An 18,376-nucleotide genomic window follows, 5' to 3' on the forward strand; every position below is an offset into this window, starting at 1 on the left:
TTGTAGTTACCTAGCTGGCAAGTTAAATTGTAGTCAAATTGCCAGCATTTCTAGTGTTCACTGTATTCATCATTCTTGAGCTCCTTAATGTTGGATCAGAAAGAGGATATGTATGATTCACACATCACATAGGTTTAGTGGGTGTTTTTTATTTGGTTTTTTTAATGAGTGTTCAGATAATCATCTTCCCTTAGACCCTATTTTTCCTCTTGCCGGTTCATCTTCCTCTCTTTGGGAGTGTAATTTTGAAATTCATTAAATAATACTGTGCATTTTACTTTTTCTTGTAAAGTGGTATAGTGGAAATCGCACTGGTTTCAGAGTCAGTCCTGGGCTTTCACCCTGACTTTGTAGATTATTAGGCATCTGTTTATCCTTTTGGCCTCATTTTCCTGATTTTATATTGGAACAATATGTATTTTATAAGCTGATCAGAGGGTTAAATGAAAAAACCGATAAAGTACTCAAGTTTTACTACAGTGTCATACAAGTTTCTGATTTCATCTGCAGTAGTCCATCAATTCTGTTCTTTATAAAAGCTTGTGTAAGTTTCCAGTGTAAAACAGAAACATATGAGTTATCAAGTAGTGATGTTATAAAGAATTAATTCTTCTCTTTTTATACTTAAATTTCTGAAAATCCTTGCTCAAGACAATTGATACCATTAATAGGAGAATCGGTTTGGTGGGTGTTTGGGGCTTATAAGTATATTTGATCCAATCTTCTGAAACTCAATGATTTTGTCCTCCAATGCTGGTGGGAAGGGAGTCCTTCTGCAGAACCAGTAGATGCCGAAAGGTCTGTCATTGGGCAGTGGCTTGACCACTGCCTTCTTGCCTAAAGTGTTTATTTCTCCTTTTGCAGTGTATTCCAATGCCTTGCAGGAGTCAGCAAACAGTATCTTGTATAATGGGTTGATAGAGGAGTTGGTAGATGTCCTTCAGATAACAGATAAGCAGCTTATGGTAAGTATTTATTAGATTCTTTACCAGCTGAGCCACCAGGGAAATCCCACGAATACTGGAGTGGGTAGCCTACCCCTTCTCCAGTGGATCTTCCTGACCCAGGAATCGAACCAAGGTCTCCTGCATTGCAGGCGGATTCTTTACCAGCTGAGCTACTTTACTTTCTGTTTTCATAGGAGATAAAAGCTGCTTCTTTACGAACGTTAACATCAATTGTCCACTTAGAGAGAACTCCCAAACTCAGCAGTATTATTGATTGTACTGGAACTGCCTCCTACCATGGATTTTTGCCTGTACTTGTGCGAAACTGTATCCAGGCCATGATTGGTAAGTTTTTGTGGTTATTATCTTGGGCACCTAAAGGAACCCTACCCTTTGCTTTGTCTGCCTTTGTTTAATATCAAACTTGCTCTTTCTCTTCCTCTCTCAACTTCCCTTGTAGACCCTTCCATGGATCCATACCCTCACCAGTTTGCCACTGCTCTCTTCTCTTTTTTATACCATCTGGCAAGCTACGATGCTGGTGGCGAAGCCTTGGTCTCCTGTGGAATGATGGAAGCCTTATTGAAGGTGCTCTACTTACTTTTTTAAAATAAGTACATTTGGAGGGGAAATCAACTAAAAGAAGGTACAGAGTTATAAGTTTGAAGTGGTTCACAGTGAGGATAGTTAGCATAAGAAAGCTTATCCAGAAAATGTTATATTTGATTTCTCAAGTTTGGCCTTCTGGTTAGCTCATTAACAACTTGTAAGATCAGCTATTTCCATTATTAAGAATTGATCATAGTCCACCATGGTATAATAGGAGGCCCTGGGTACTAATTAAGATATTGCCACATCTCCTCATGACCTTAAGCATGATAGGCTTTGCCATGTGCTAGGCCCCAGGTACCAGCTCTTTTCTCCCTGAATATTTTATTTAATCCTGAAAGGTAATTTATGTCCCTATTACTTCAGGCAGTTGCATCTCAGAAGTCATAGAGCTGTCATTTGGCAAGCACCAAAAATCAAACATATTTTTTCTTGCTGTACCATGGTGCCTCCCTGAGACTCTAGACTGCATGTTTCCAAAAGAATACATTATTACAGCTTTCATTTGATTGGTTTTACTTTTTTCTTTCCCTAATAGGTCATAAAGTTTCTTGGCGATGAACAGGACCAGATAACATTTGTCACCAGAGCTGTCAGAGTGGTTGACCTTATCACCAACCTGGACATGGCAGCTTTTCAATCCCATAGTGGACTTTCTATCTTCATTTATAGACTTGAGGTATACAAGGAGTACTTTGCATATACTTAGATATAGTGATTGCTATGCCTAGAAACTAATGTAATAACTGTAAAGAGCCATGTTATCCCTTTTTTGTTTTTAGAAATCATTTCTGTAATCTGCCTATGACACTCTTTTGTTATAATTTTTAATCTCTATTATATATATAGGATTATCTTACTATTTCCCTTTTGATTATAGCATGAAGTTGATTTGTGCCGAAAAGAATGCCCTTTTGTGATCAAGCCAAAGATCCAGAGACCCAGTACTGCACAAGAAGGAGAAGAAATGGAAACTGATATGGATGGTAATTAATAATTACTATTAGTATTAGTTCATTACTGATTCATTATCTTCTTATTCCCACTAAAGTGTAAGCTCCATGAGATCACGATACTGTTTTGTTCACTGGTATAATCTTCAGTAGTGCCTGATACGTATATCACAGGTGTTTAAATATATATTACGAAAAGATAAGGAGAATATAGACACTAAAATGGGACCCTGTGAAATTATCTGGCTATTTTGAGGAGGGGGAGGTAGAAAAGTTGTTGGGTAGGGAACAACTTTTAAATCATAAAATCTGAAAGAAGCCCAAGTGTTCTTAATCTTGGGGTAAATCAGATTATGTCCTTTTTAAAAACTTCCCCAGTGCATAGCTCTAATAATAGTACCCAAAATAAAAAATTGTTTCACAGCTATCCTAGCAGCTTTCTTAGTATTTAATCTTGTCTTCATGACCCAGGATGTCATTACATATATCTGTAACCATGCTAATAATAATGATATTAAATTTTTTATAATGGTTTTCATTCTTGACACTAAATATCCATAAGTTTTCATTCCTTCCCCCCCCCCCCCAAACACAGTTAACTATGTGCATTGCTGTCCCTAGAGGGCCCTTTACCCAATTTCTATCTCTAGTCTGCAATGGGCAACTTGGCATTTGAGGTAATGGGTATGGTCATGTGGTCCCAGGTGTTGATTAAAATGTGACATCTCCAAAATGGTGTGGTATAGAAGATGATTTAAAGACTCTGTTCACAATAAATCAGTGGTTGTCAAACTTAAGAAACCATAAGAATAAGAAAAAATTAAAGCGCTTGCTAAAGATTTAGTGTAATGCTTAATTTAGTAAGTTCATAAGTAAAGACTAGGAAATCTACATTTTTAACAACTAATTCTGGTGTTATGATGTACCTATAGAGAAAATTGTATATTCACTGAAAATCGGTTAGAGAACCATGAGTTTATGTCCTGTATGTCTGTATATGTATTTAAAAGATTGGAATAAAATATTTCAAAATGTAAGCAGTGGTTTATCACTAATGGAGCTTTTTATTGTATTTTGTATGCTGTAAGAAGTAATAGTCTATCTTGTACTTGATTGATTAAAATTATTCAAATATATAAAGTAGAAATGATAACTCACTTCCCAGCCACCATAGTTATTTTAGTGTAGTTCTTTTCAGTCTTTTATGCATATTCAAATATATGTTGACACAAGTATATAGTTTTATAAAACAAAATGAGAATTAACATACTGTTCAGTTTAGCAGTGTTCATTTATTGTATCATAGTCATCCTTCCATATCAGTCTTTATGCTTCTTATATTTAAGTCACCCTCCAAAAAAGCTCTTATCTACTACCCACCAGTAGTACAGAAATTACATATTTTACTTACCACCTTTTTCCCTTCCAAATTTGATGGATGAGAAATATTGAAGGACTTCTTTTGTAAGGGCTATTTTTAATTTGCATATCTTGAATAACTAGTGATATTAAATACCTTTCTAGTCTTTGTGGAAAGGTACAGTTGACCTTTGAACAGCACAGGTTTGAACTGCATGGGTCCCCTTATAAGTGGATTTTTTCAGTGAATATAGTATCTGTATAGTACTACAGATTTTATACAGTCTACAGTTGATTGACTCCACGGATTTGGAACCTCAGGTATGTTGGACTGACTGTAAAGTTACATGCAGATTTTCGACTATTTGAAGAGTCAGGGCCCCTAACCTTCGCGATGTTTAAGGGTCAATTGTGTTTTCATTTTGGTTTCAGTATTTTAATCCTTCTCCATTTTGATTCATCTTACTGTATAGAAAAAAATGTTCTCAAATAACTTTTTCTGCTGGTCTGTTTTATTCTAATTGCTTTGTCATAACTTTTACTTCAGTTACAGATGTGACTATGGAAAGTAGTCCCAGCTCATCCATCTCTATGGAGCACCGGCTGGATGTTGAATTAAGGGCATCAAGTTCCAGCAGCAGTAGCATCTCCTCTGGCCCTGGCCCTCGTCCTGGTGTGTAGACATATAGAGACACAACCAATCACAGTGATTGAAATACTAAGCTAGTGAAGCATGGTCCTTTGAGGGAGCTTAAGCAGTATATTTGGAGGTTTGCTTCTTATGACTATGACTGTTACTTTGCATTCTGGTGTTCATTTTCTCATAATTAATACTTATTTCATAGTATTTATAATTTTTCAACTCTTCACGTATTGATTATTTTATCAACACATCCATGTTTGAGGGCAGATAATATTCAAAATGGGAAACAAGTATTAGAGTTAATCTTTTTACTTTGTGATTTTTCTCCTTAATACTTTAGACTTCTAGTATAATTTTGTGTGGTCCTTGGTGATTTATTTTTTCTCATTTTAAAGCTTAGGTAAATGTTCTTCCCAGCATCCAGAGATTTCACTTCGAATGTCTGCTAGTATTGGTATAGTGTATATGGATCTCCTAAAAATTTGTTTTATGTACCTGCTCATTGTACATAATGGTGAACCAGTATAATCCTCTTTCTCCCTTGCCAGGAGTCCAGTGTATTCCACAACGAGCCGCACTTCTCAAATCCATGTTGAATTTCCTCAAGAAGGCCATTCAAGACCCTGCTTTCTCAGATGGCATACGACATGGTATTGGATTCTAGATATTTTCTAGAAGGGTGTTTGACTCTAGCAAGGATTGGTCCTTTTCATAGTTTGTAGGAAAAGGCCATGACATTTTGAATAGCTTTTAGTATTAGCTTAGTCCTTTAGTGTTACTTTTCCTAGACCTAAGGATTGTTCAACTATTTTAATAGTGATTGATCTATTTTTTTCCTTTTCCAGCTTCTAGATGTGTTCACTTCCAGTCTGCTACCCCACTCTGTCTCTCCGTCTCTGTATTCTTTTATTCTTTGATCTACTGTTAAAAGGTTATCGCATAGACAAAGAATAAATAATAAAATATTAGGAGGAGACAAGTGGGTACAATTAAGGAATCAAAATACTTTGGTTACCACTGTGTGGTGTATGTAATATATTGATCCATCATCTCCACCCATCAAACTACTACTGGACTGATCATATTCTTCTTGATATTTGCTTTTCTCTTAGTGATGGATGGTTCTCTGCCTACCTCCCTGAAACACATCATCAGCAATGCAGAATACTATGGCCCATCACTCTTTCTCCTAGGTAACTGGGGTTGAACTTGTATATACCAAGCTGGAATAACCTGGCAGTGTTCTGTGTGTGTGTTTTATATCCTTGCAGAATATTGGTCCACTGTATGATTTTGTATCTTTCTAGTAGGTGATGAAATAGAGAAAGATCAGAGTTCCTTTTCAAATAATTATCCATTTGCAATATATTGTGTCAGGCAAACATTACACTACAGAAACCTTTTTTTCAGTGTATTGCAATCAGTAATACTATTGTACACTTGGCTTTTTGTGCTACACTTAAACACTGCAGGTATAATAAGAAACATGTCTTTATTCAGTGGTTAGCCCTTGCGGGCTCAGTCACTTCAGTCATGTCTGACTCTTTGCAACCCTGTGGACTATAGCCCGCCAGGCTCCTCTGTCCATGGGATTCTCCAGGCAAGAATACTGGAGTGGTTGCCATGCCCTCCTTTATGGGATATTCCAGACACAGGGATCAAACCTGTGTCTCCTGCAGCACAAGTGGATTCTTTGCCACTGAGCCACCAGGGAAGCCCCTGGTTCTTAGCCCCTAACCTTGGTCTAAAAAGGCCAATCAGAATGTTGTCCATTCTCAGAATTGAATGTCAAACCTGTAAGCTGTAGTATAGAAAATTGTTTCTTACTGTAGAAGTTTTGGAACCTGTAGGTACTTTCTAGTTACTTGCAATAAATGTCCTTGCATTTGGACATCAGCACTACTTTGAGTGTTGCTATTGTTAAAACCTCATTTATTAATGCGTTTATTGAGTGCCATACATATTCAGGACAATAAACGAGATATATATGCTTCTAGAATTCCCCTTAAAACTGTAAACGAATTTAGTGGGAGGTGTAGAAATAGAGAATGCTTCCTGGTACCAGTAGCATGCATATTTTAATACTGCAGGGTGTCTGGAGGGAGTGGTTATGGCTACTACAGACTCAGATACTTAACTCCCTCACCAAAGCAATATAGCAGTTTTGTATATTAACTTTGTATCCTGTGACTTTGCTAAATTAGTAGTTCATAACTGTTGATCTCTTAAGATATTCTATAAAGTCATCATCTACGAATAATTTTACTTTTATAATCTTTATGCCTTCTATTTTACTTTTTGTTCCTGACCTCAGGAGAAAGCATTCTGTCAATATTTCACCAATAAGTTTGAAGTTTGTTTTAAAAGAAAGTTTGAGGTTAGCAGAAGATTTTGTGTTGAATGTTTTGCTCCTCTTAATCAGGTTGAGGAAGTGATCCCTTGTGTTACAGCAACTCCATTTTGACATGGAGAGACTCCTTCCAAGGTTAGTTTCAGATGGAAAAACTCCTGACAGTAGTTTGGTATGATCAAAGAAAGATTTGTTACTCAGTTGGAGAAGTCCCAGGTAAAGGGGCAGGGAAGGATGGCTCTCTGGGAGAAATCCCCCAAACAGAAAAGCAAATGCACAAGCCTTTATTTATAAAGGGGAAGTTTAAAAGAAGCAGCAAGAAGATACTTGTTCTTGTGGTTAGGGGTGCGGAGCAGGTAAGCCCTCTCAGGATGATGCAGGAAGCATAAAAGCAGAATTGCTTCTTTAAAGTCTTAATTCGTCCCTGGCATTTGAATTAGCATAACAACCTCACAGGTTCCCTGTAAATAAACTTGTACTTGAGAGGGATGAAATTTGCAAATCCAACCCAACTCCTGGAGTTTACTCAAACTCATGTCCATCGAGTCGGTGATGCCATCCAGCCATCTCATCCTCTGTCGTCCCCTTCTCCTCCTGCCCCCAATCCCTCCCAGCATCAGAGTCTTTTCCAATGAGTCAAACTCTTCGCATGAGGTGGCCAAAGTACTGGAGTTTCAGCTTTAGCATCATTCCTTCCAAAGAAATCCCAGGGCTGATCTCCTTTAGAATGGACTGGTTGGATCTCCTTGCAGTCCAAGGGACTCTCAAGAGTCTTCTCCAACACCACAGTTCAAAAGCATCAGTTCTTCAGCTCTCAGCTTTCTTCACAGTCCAACTCTCACATCCATACATGACCACTGGAAAAACCATAGCTTTGACTAGACGGACCTTTGTTGGCAAAGTAATGTCTCTGCTTTTGAATATGCTATCTAGGTTGGTCATAACTTTCCTTCCAAGGAGTAAGCGTCTTTTAATTTCATGGCTGCAGTCACCATCTGCAGTGATTTTGGAGCCCCCAAAAAAAAGTCTTCCCCTGTTTCCCCATCTATTTCCCATGAAGTGATGGGACCAGATGCCATGATCTTAGTTTTCTGAATGTTGAGCTTTAAGCCAACCTTTAGCATTATAGTTAGACCTCAAAATGACCCTGTTGCACAGTAACATTGTGATGCAGGATTGCAGTTAGACCTCCTCAAGATAACAGACTTGATAATAGAACATTAATTTTAGTTTATGAATACTCAATTTTAATAGCTCCTTAGAATCTAAATTCTAAGGAATTTGTATAAATGAATGTCTATTGAAGAGGCTTTCATATACCAATAGAAACCCCAAAAAGGACTTATTTCCATAAGTTTATATAGTTCATCAGAAATAGCAAAGGCCGTTCACAACTCTTGGTCCCAGTAATTGTCATGTATCTGCCATTTCATTAGCATTTGATGAGAACTGTCTTGAACTGAAAATCCTCTGATTGCTGACACCTAAGATCTAAAAGAAAGATCTACGAGTTTGTTTTATACATAGCTTATGGATATTGTATATGCATGTACCTTCCTTGTTTAGTTTTAGAAGTAAACTTTAAAAAAAATCTCATGTGTTAGAAAGACTTGTTTTAATTGTTCTAAAGATTTAATAACATGTCTAGAATCAGCTTGATTGGCTTGATTCCTTCTGTTACCTGGTAGTATTTTTTACTTTAGAAATTCTTGTAGTAATCTAATCTGCTATCATTTCTTGAGAGTTAATTTTTATGACATCTTATAAAAGCACTGCATTTCATCATGCACTTTACATAGTTTCTAAAATTTTATTTGTTGTGAATCCAGTTAAGTCTTTTTTCATTGCTAATATATATTACTCTTTTCTCTATTAGATTTTCCTTAAGTTTGTAAACTTTGTTCAGTCCTTTCTGAAGACTGGTTATTGGTTTTAATTATTTGTGTTTTTTGCTTGTAGTTTCACTAAATTCTGCTTTTTTTTGTTACTAAGTATTTTTTCTAGCTTCTCTTCTGGTTACTTTTTAATGAATGCAATAATGCTGTACTGATTCCTCTTGCATAGAGTTTTTGCCGAATTCTGGAATCATTAATAGAAGTCTTGGGGCACATTTCTAAATATTGTCAAAATACCCAAGGACTCTTAAAATTGCTGGTATTTTTAAATTGCTGAAAGGGCTTTTTAGAAGATACTTTGTCCATTTTCATATGTAAGTTTACATTCACTTTAACCCAGCAAACTCACAACCCTATCATACATTTTTTTCCTGCCTAAGCAATAGAAAAAAAGAGTTCATTTTTAAATTTATTAGTTTTTCCCACTATGGACTGGTTTGTATACAGGGTGGTACATGTATATAGTGGAATGATATGCAGCCATTCAAATTGAATGAGTTGCAGTGAAATGGGAAAGGTAAAGGAGATTATATCATGTGTATTACAATTGAAAAATGAAGTTAACCTCATTCTTGTAAAAATTAAAATTTCAGTTTTTATTTTTTCTTAAATTTTATATATTTAAGGTGTATAACACAATTTGATGTACATAGTGAAATGATTTCTACAGTTAAGCATTATCTCCTCACATAGTTTCCTTTTTTTGTGTGATGAGAGAATCTGAAATCTACTCTCTTAGCATATTTATACTACTCAATACAGTATTACTAACTATATATAATTGTCATGCCTATACATTGCTCCATACAAATCTTAAAGATTAATCACTAAATTCCTAATAGTGATCAATCTCTGATGAGCAGTATTAAGAACTTTTACTTCATACTAATTATGTGTGTTTAAATGTTGTACATTGAGTTCTGGGATTTTTTTATGTGTAGTGCTGTTACTTTGTTTTGTTTGAACCTTTGGAGTTTTGCTTTTAATATTTGTGAAGAATCTCTCAGTTTCTTATATTTCTCATCTCTTTTTAGCTACTGAAGTGGTGACTGTGTTTGTATTTCAAGAACCATCATTGCTTTCCTCACTCCAGGACAATGGATTGACAGATGTCATGCTACATGCACTGCTTATCAAAGACGTGAGTCCTTTCTGCTGCTCTGTAAAGAATTCTCAGTGCATAACCCCTTTCCATAAAATATACACACACACAAAAAGCAGTCTTATGACATGAAAATTCTCTCTTGTCTTCTATATGTAGTATTGAAACTATTGGAGGATGAGGGGAAGGGATAGTTAGGGAGTATGGGAATGACATGTACACACTGCTGTAGTTTAAATGGATAACCAATAGGGATATACTATATAACAAGGAAATCTGCTCAATATTATGGAACAACCTAAATGGGAAAATAAATCTGATAAAGAATAGATACATGTGTATGTATAACTGAATCACTTTGCTGTGCACCTGAAACTCACAACATTGTTAATCAACTATACTCCAATATAAAATAAAAAGTATTTTAAAAAGAAAAGAAACTATTGGGATCTGGTCATCAAGATTCTTTTTATCTCTCTGTGCAGTACCCCTGGCCAAAGTTTTCACAAGTCTACCTGAACTCTTCGAAATGTCTTCAAGCTCACTTTATCTTCTCTCTAGGTTCCTGCTACCCGTGAAGTTCTTGGCTCCCTCCCAAATGTTTTCAGTGCACTCTGCTTGAATGCCCGAGGTCTGCAGTCATTTGTACAGTGTCAGCCTTTTGAACGTCTCTTCAAAGTTCTCCTGTCTCCAGATTACCTCCCAGCCATGCGGAGAAGGAGGAGTTCTGATCCTCTAGGTAATTGATGAGAATTTGCCTTACAGTAAATAATTGGTTTGCTGTTGTGCCAAGATTGAGGTGATTTCCAAGCCACCAACTGGCAAGGAAACTGTTTCTTCTGTGATATCACTTCATGTCTCTGGCTAGGTATGTGTTTATTGAGAATTATCACCATACATTCTATTGCAGGTAGAAAATAATATTTCATCCTTTACCTGTGTTCATAATATTTCCTTACTTCACAGCAGTTCACTGTTAAATGTACTGTTACAGCGCTGGTGAGGAATAGATATTAGAAAACCAGCAGTAGATTTTCAGGTCTACCATCTAGTCTTCAGCAACAGGAGATCCTGGTAATTTTCTGTTCTAATATCCAAGCCCCTAAGATAGTCACAAATGAATAGATTTCATTCTCAGTGTATTTGAGACCAGATCACTGAGGCATAGCAATAAGGTAGAGTTTCAGAAGGAACCCAGTTTTCAAAAATGTGCTTTGTCACCACTGTAGCCTTTTAGCCATTATCATTCTTTATCGGGGCAGTCAGGGTTAACGGTTTATGCTTCTTTCTTTTCTCACTCTCTCTTCACTCTTCAGTACTAACTCAGACCTTGACAGTAGAAAGTACTAGAGTATAATGTAGCATACATGGTTACTTTTAAATGTTTTTACTAGACTCCTGTCCAGTGATTTGGTTGTAGAGGTTGGTATGAGTTCATTTGAGAAAGCATGACATTAGAAAATCGCAACCACCAACTCAGTTTCTCCTTTCCTCCTTAAATTGGCACCCAAAAAAAAATAGTTCAAGCTCTATTTTCTACAGTCTAACAGTTCCATTTTTGGCTTTAAGGGGATACTGCCTCCAACCTAGGAAGTGCTGTAGATGAGCTCATGAGACATCAGCCTACCCTCAAAACAGATGCAACGACTGCGATCATCAAGGTGGGAAGTGATACGACCATGGACATGAGAGAGCGGTGGAGTGGGAGTTTTTAGAAAAAGGCATGGCATACTGGAGGTCATTTCAATTCTTAGACTGTGCCTATAAAAGGATTATGTCTGCCTCATTTCCTCGAAGTCCTTGGGTTGGTCCTTTACCCCACCCCACCCCCGCAAAAAGTCACTTAAGTACTGCTTTTCTTTTATAGGATATTAAGTTGCTGAGGCTTAGCTTCTGTTCGTAAAAACATACTACCCTTTCTAGTCTTTCTTGCTTAGGTTTTTGTTTGGGGGTTTTTTATTTCACATTTACTAGTTGTCTCACTTCGGAGAAGGCAATGGCACCCCACTCCAGTACTCTTGCCTGGAAAATCTCACGGATGGAGGAGCCTGATAGGCTCTAGCCCATGGGGTCGCTAAGAGTCGGGCATGACTCAGCGACTTAACTTTCACTTTTCACTTCTATGCATTGGAGAAGGAAATGGCAACCCACTCCAGTATTCTTGCCTGGAGAATCCCAGGGACAGAGGAGCCTAGTGGGCTGCCGTCTATGGGGTCGCACAGAGTCGGACACGACTAAAGCAACTTAGCAGCAGTTGTCTCTTAGGATTATTGAAACTGGTATTTGAGTTACTGGTGGTTGGTGAGTTAGAACATGGAGTCAGGTCAGTCATTCGATCACTTAACAGCCATGTGATCCTGAAGAAGTTATTTAAATTCATAGGACTTCCAGTTTCCTTCTTGTAAGATGAAATTAATGGCTACATGCCAGAAATAGTGTATATAATATTTAGTTAAAGTGTTTTAGAAGGAGAAGAGGGCGTTAGGATGAATTGGCTGGATGGCATCACCGATGCAATGGACATGAATTTGGGCAAACTTCAGGAGATGGTGAGAGACAGGAGGCCTGGCATGCTGCAGTTCATGGGGTCACAAAAAGTTGGACATGACTGGGCAGCTGAACAAACAACAAAAGTGTTTTGGCACTTCTGTATATAGCACATAGAAAGTGCTCCAAAAATGTTAGTCATCTCCCCATTACTTAATTACTAATAAATAATCTTGCTTCCTTTGCCTTTCAGTTACTTGAAGAAATCTGTAATCTTGGAAGAGACCCTAAATACATCTGTCAGAAGCCATCAATCCAGAAGGCAGATGGCACTGCCGCTGCTCCTCCCCCAAGATCTAACCATGCTGCAGAAGAGGCCTCTAGTGAGGATGAGGAGGAAGAGGAAGTACAGGCCATGCAGAGCTTTAATTCTACCCAGCAGAATGAAACTGAGCCTAATCAGCAGTAGGTGTTCACAAGACAAGTTCTCTAGCCTTGTGATCTTGAGCATGTTGTTTTCACCTGTTAAAAATGAGAGAGTTGAATTAGATCTGGTTGTAAGGTTCTTCCAGCCCAAAATGTCTTACAATTTTTCTTTCTTTGATTCTTGTGTGTCATTTGTGCTTTGGTGTTTGTTTTGGTTGCCTTAGCAAGCTTGTTTTATTAAATGCTGTTCATGAAATTCAGTCAGAATTCAATATATCAAATTAAATGGCCTTCCTCAGAGGATTTCCCTTTGTTGATTTGGTATTCCACATCATTTACTGCTTGACTGTTTCCATAAGAGAGCATACATCTCCTAAGAAATTTTTAGGAGTTACAGGGATTTGTTGATTGGTCTTTGTTTATTTGATCTGTTCATTCCATATAAATCAGAAGACTTTGGAATGTACTATATGATTGTAGTCAGACACAGAAGATTTTCCTTCTATTTATTTGAGGTTTTTCTACATAAAAATTGATTTCCTGGATGGTAAGATGGGGACAGAGATGATAAAGACTGCTGGTGGACCTGGTTCTTTGAGCCTACCATGTTTGCATGCAAGGGATGAAAAGCAATAGCTGTTGCTATATCTCTTAATTGCTTTCATGCTAGAAGTAGATGTGATCCCTCTGGACAGTTATGCATTCACTTATTTAATAAGTGCTCTTTTGATGTATATATAGAAGTTGTTTTTAGAAAAGCATGATCATTTTAGGCGTGGATATGAATGGGTTTGAGCTGATCTTGAAGGGTGACTTGGGACTTAAGATTATGGTGGAATAGACACCAGGAGTGAAGGGCTAGAATCCAAAACAAATATCCCCTCTTGAAACTCTAGAAAGTAATTAAGTATGTTGCTTTCTTGGTCAGATATATTTTCCTTATCTGAGAAGGCAACCCTGCCTTCATCTAATGCCATCTTCTGTTTTGATTAAAATGTACTTTCTGGAAAAGGAGGATACCCTAAAAGATTACGGGACTTCACTTGTAAAGGAGTTGGAATCTTGGTGCTTCATTGCCACATCCTGGGTTGTCAGCCATCCTGCTGGCATAGAGTTCTCTTTCCTGGCAACAAACAAGGGAATGATTTCTTGAATGTTAGTATTTGTGGTGGTTTTGAGTCAAGCTGTGCACATTCATCTGCATATAACTTTTCTATCTAGACTCCTTATATCTTTTGTCTAACATGCCCAGATTTTAAGCTGCCTTGATAAATTAACATTTTTTCAAGTCCTCAAATGTCTTCACTCTGCACACTTTTCTTGGAATATCATGTGACCCTGTATATTATCTTCATATTTATCCCCATCCCCAAATTATCTGATCTCTCCTTTTCTATCTGCCAGATTGCTGCAAGTTCATCTCAGATACCTTATTCTTATAGGAAATTTTCTCCCAACAGTTTTGTTAAAAATTATTTATATATTCTCTAATGCTTTCCCCCACTGATCTGTATACTTCTCCAAAGGCAAGGACAATATCTCATTCAACAGTGTATCCCAATCACTTTGTGTATAGTAGATAATCAGTCATTAACTGTTTATTTAGTGGTTGATAGAATGAATCAAGAGTATCAAATTAGGGGGCTTCCCTGGTGGCTCCGTGATAAAGAATCTGCCTACCAATGCAAGACACAGGTTTGATCCCTGATACAGGAAGATCCCACACGCCACGGAGCAACTAAGCCCGTGTGCCACAACTATTGAGCCTGTGTTCTAGACCCTGGGAGTCACAACTACTGAAGCCCATGCACCTTAATGCCCAGGCTCTGCTAATCTAAGAATCTCACAAATATTGATACATGTATACTTTTCCACTTCTGCCACCTTTACAAGCTTCATTTGGGTCATATGAGGATTATTAGGGCTGAGAGAGAATGCAAAAGACTACCTAAACTCAACTTAGATTTTGAAAACCACTATTAAAGGCAAATTCTTTTTTTAAAAAAAATTTGTTTATTTTAATTGGAGGCTAATTACTTTACAATATTATAGTGGGTTTTGCCATACATTTACATGAATCAGCCATGGGTATACATGTGTTCCCTATCCTGAAACCCCTTCCACCTCCCTCCCCATCCCATCCCTCAGGGTCATCCCAGTGCACCAGCCCTGAGCACCCTGTCTCATGCGTCAAACTGGACTGGCGATCCATTTCACATGTGATAATATACATGTTTCAATGCTATTCTCTAAAATCATCCCACCCTTGCCTTGTCCCACAGCATCCAAAAGTGTGTTCTTTACATCTGTGTCTCTTTTGCTGCCTCACATATAGGGTCATCATTACCATCTTTCTAAATTCCATCTATATGCGTTACTGTACTGTCTTAGTGTTTTCCTTTCTGACTTACTTCACTCTGTATAATAGGCTCCAGTTTCATCCACCTCATTAGAACTGATTCAAATGCATTCTTTTTAATAGCTGAGTAATATTCCATTGTGTATTTGTACCACAGCTTTCTTATCCATTCATCTGCTGATGGACATCTAGGTTACTTCCACGTCCTGGCTATTTTAAACAGTGCTGTGATGAACATTGGGGTACACATGTTTCTTTCAATTCTGGTTTCCTCGGTGTGTCTGCCCAGCAGTGGGATTGCTGGGTCGTATGGCAGTTCTATTTCCAGTTTTTTAAGGAATCTCCACACTGTTCTCCATAGTTGCTGTACTAGTTTGCATTCCCACCAACAGTGTAAGAGGGTTCGGTTTTCGCCACACCCTCTCCAGCATTTGTTGTTGGTAAACTTTTTGATAGCCACCATTCTGACTGGCGTGAGATGGTACCCCATTGGGGTTTTGATTTGCATTTCTCTGATAATCAGTGATGTTGAGCATCTTTTCATGTGTTTGTTAGCCATCTGTATGTCTTCTTTGGAGAAATGTCTGTTTAGTTCTTTGGCCCATTTTTTGATAGGGTTGTTTATTTTTCTGGAATTGAGCTGCAGGAGCTGCTTGTATATTTTTTAGATTAGTTCTTTGTCAGTTGCTTCATTTGCTCTTATTTTCTCCCATTCTGAAGGCTGTCTTTTCACCTTGCTTATACTTTCTTTCATTGTGCAAAAGCTTTTAAGTTTAATTAGGTGCCATTTGTTTATTTTTGTAAAGGCAAATTCTTTTATCTCCCTATCCCAGATAGTTGTCATGGTAGAAAAACTTGCAGTGTGTGCCGCCCCCTCCTCAAAAGTATTGTTTATATCCCTCCCCCACCCTATGCAAAATTCTTCAGTGAAACCCCAGACAAATTCTTGTCACCCGTGCCTCCATCTGTTTTCCAATGCCTTGAATGATAGGTAATTTTTTTCCATTAATTAATTTTGCATTTCCTATTTCCCTGCCTTAAAATGAGGCAGCTGCCTATCTTATTTCTGTCATTCATAGAACAAGTTTGCCTGTTTTAGAACATATAAATAGAATAAACGGAGTCTTACATGTATATCATACCTAATGTATATACTTTCTTATTTTCAGCTTTTGTTGCATAGTGTGGTTTTGAGATTCATCCGTGTTGTCTATCAGTATGTTGTTTTTTGTTCCTGAGTAGTATTGCATTGTATGAATATACTACAGCATTTATCCATTTGCCTGTTGATAAAGTTTCAAGTTTTCAGTTTTTTTCCAGACTAAGACAGTGTTCTTTTCCCTTCTTGTTGTTGTTGTTTTCACTGAAATCAGCAGTATTTGAAAAAAGTGATTGTATTTGATCTTGAGACACAAGGTTTGTGCTAGAAATCTGGAATAAGGAAACAGGCACCAGGCACTAGAATCTACCCCAAATACATGGAGCTCTGTTCTACATTCACAGACATTCACCACAAGTAGTACTAAATACTTACTTGTTGGCCTCTTTCTTCTGCCTTCTAAATTGTTTGAGCTCAGCAAAACTGACATTGCTAGGGGTGAATATACTTGCCAGTAAGTAACCAAGCTTTTCAGTTGGGCACCATGGTTTATTTTTGTGATTGATTCCATTTATTTTGCCTAACTTAACCACCTACCCTGAACAACTTGAAAGAAATGTGTTATATAAATCCATGTGCCCTTTGAAACTTGAATGAAAACTGTTTGAATTTAAAGGCATCAAATGCAGAGAAGCAGTTTCCTGAATTGTGGCCCACTGCTGCTGCTGCTAAGTCGCATCAGTCTTGTCCGACTCTCTGCGACTCCATAGACGGCAGCTCACCAGGCTTCCCTGTCCCTGGGATTCTCCAGGCAAGAACACTGGAGTGGGTTGCCATTTCCTTCTCCAATGCAGGAAAGTGAAAAGTGAAAGTGAAGTCGCTCAGTTTTGTCCGACTCAGCGACCCCATGGACTGCAGCCTTCCAGGCTCCTCCATCCATGGAATTTTCCAGGCAAGAGTACTGGAGTGGCATGCCATTGCCTTCTCCATGTGGCCCACTGGAAGGGCTCTTTTTGCCAAAGGCAGCTGTGTCTCCTTGGAAGTGGGAAGAAAGACCTGATTTTCCTACCCACCCATCCACTCCCCTCCCCCCAAAAAGCCAAAACATGACATCTCTTTTCCTGTACCCGTGTACTATGACACTCAATTGGAATCCTCTACATCTGATTACGGGCTCCAGCATCCTAAATACACATGTAAAATTAAATTTGGGAATGTTTGTTTTGGAGAAAGGGGAGAAGCAGAAGTTTTTAATTTGACAGTTAACGTAAACTATTTCGTTCATTATAGGGATGCAGTCTTTCATTGTTTCAAAGATGCTATGAGTCAAAGATTTATATGAGGTTCAGTTCAGTTCAGTTCAGTCACTCAGTCGTGTCTGACTCTTTGCGACCCCATGAATCACAGCACGCCAGGCTTCCCTGTCCATCACCATCTCCCGGAGTTCACTCAAACTCATGTCCATCGACTCGGTGATGCCATCCAGCCATCTCATCCTCTGTCATCCCCTTTTCCTCCTGCCCCCAATCCTTCCCAGCATCAGAGTCTTTTTCCAGTGAGTCAGCTCTTCGCATGAGGTAGCCAAAGTACTGGAGTTTCAGCTTTAGCATCATTCCTTCCAAAGAACACCCAGGGCTGATCTCCTTGAGGATGGACTGGTTGGATCTCCTTGCAGTCCAAGGGACTCTCAAGAGTCTTCAACACCACAGTGCAGAAGCATCAATTCTTCAGTGCTCAGCTTTCTTCACAATCCAACTCTCACATCCATACATGACTACTGGAAAAACCATAGCCTTGACTAGACAGACCTTTGTTGGCAAAGAATGTCTCTGCTTTTGAATATGCTATCTAGGTTGGTCATAACTTTCCTTCCAAGGAGTAAGCATCTTTTAATTTCATGGCTGCAGTCACCATCTGCAGTGATTTTGGTGCCCCCAAAAATAGTCTGACGCTGTTTCCACTGCTTCCCCATCTATTTCCCATGAAATGATGGGACCATATGCCATGATCTTCGTTTTCTGAATGTTGACTTTAAGCCAGCTTTTTCACTCTCCTCTTTCACTTTCATCAAGAGGCTTTTTAGTTCCTCTTCACTTTCTGCCATAAGGGTGGTGTCATCTGCATATCTGAGGTTATTGATATTTCTC

The 18,376-nt window shown here is 38.2% G+C and overlaps 1 protein-coding gene across 13 annotated transcripts in view; it reads left to right on the forward strand.

Moving 5' to 3' along the window:
- Window positions 1-18,376, forward strand: part of HUWE1 (HECT, UBA and WWE domain containing 1, E3 ubiquitin protein ligase) — a 157,333-nt gene that overhangs the window by 70,606 nt on the left and 68,351 nt on the right. For 10 of the 13 annotated variants that reach the window (XM_027533172.1, XM_027533176.1, XM_027533180.1 and 7 more), the window contains 12 exons: window positions 844-965; window positions 1,142-1,292; window positions 1,408-1,535; window positions 2,095-2,235; window positions 2,437-2,542; window positions 4,416-4,541; window positions 5,060-5,161; window positions 5,624-5,704; window positions 9,791-9,897; window positions 10,420-10,597; window positions 11,428-11,519; window positions 12,599-12,810. In XM_027533172.1, the coding sequence (XP_027388973.1) occupies window positions 844-965; window positions 1,142-1,292; window positions 1,408-1,535; window positions 2,095-2,235; window positions 2,437-2,542; window positions 4,416-4,541; window positions 5,060-5,161; window positions 5,624-5,704; window positions 9,791-9,897; window positions 10,420-10,597; window positions 11,428-11,519; window positions 12,599-12,810 (1,546 nt within the window). Of the gene's footprint in view, window positions 1-843; window positions 966-1,141; window positions 1,293-1,407; window positions 1,536-2,094; window positions 2,236-2,436; window positions 2,543-4,415; window positions 4,542-5,059; window positions 5,162-5,623; window positions 5,705-6,939; window positions 6,997-9,790; window positions 9,898-10,419; window positions 10,598-11,427; window positions 11,520-12,598; window positions 12,811-18,376 lie in introns of those variants that run through there. The other 3 variants (XM_027533183.1, XM_027533179.1, XM_027533182.1) reach the window with 2 other exon arrangements.

This window comes from Bos indicus x Bos taurus, chromosome X, assembly GCF_003369695.1.
Source record: "Bos indicus x Bos taurus breed Angus x Brahman F1 hybrid chromosome X, Bos_hybrid_MaternalHap_v2.0, whole genome shotgun sequence".
NCBI lineage: Eukaryota > Metazoa > Chordata > Mammalia > Artiodactyla > Bovidae > Bos > Bos indicus x Bos taurus.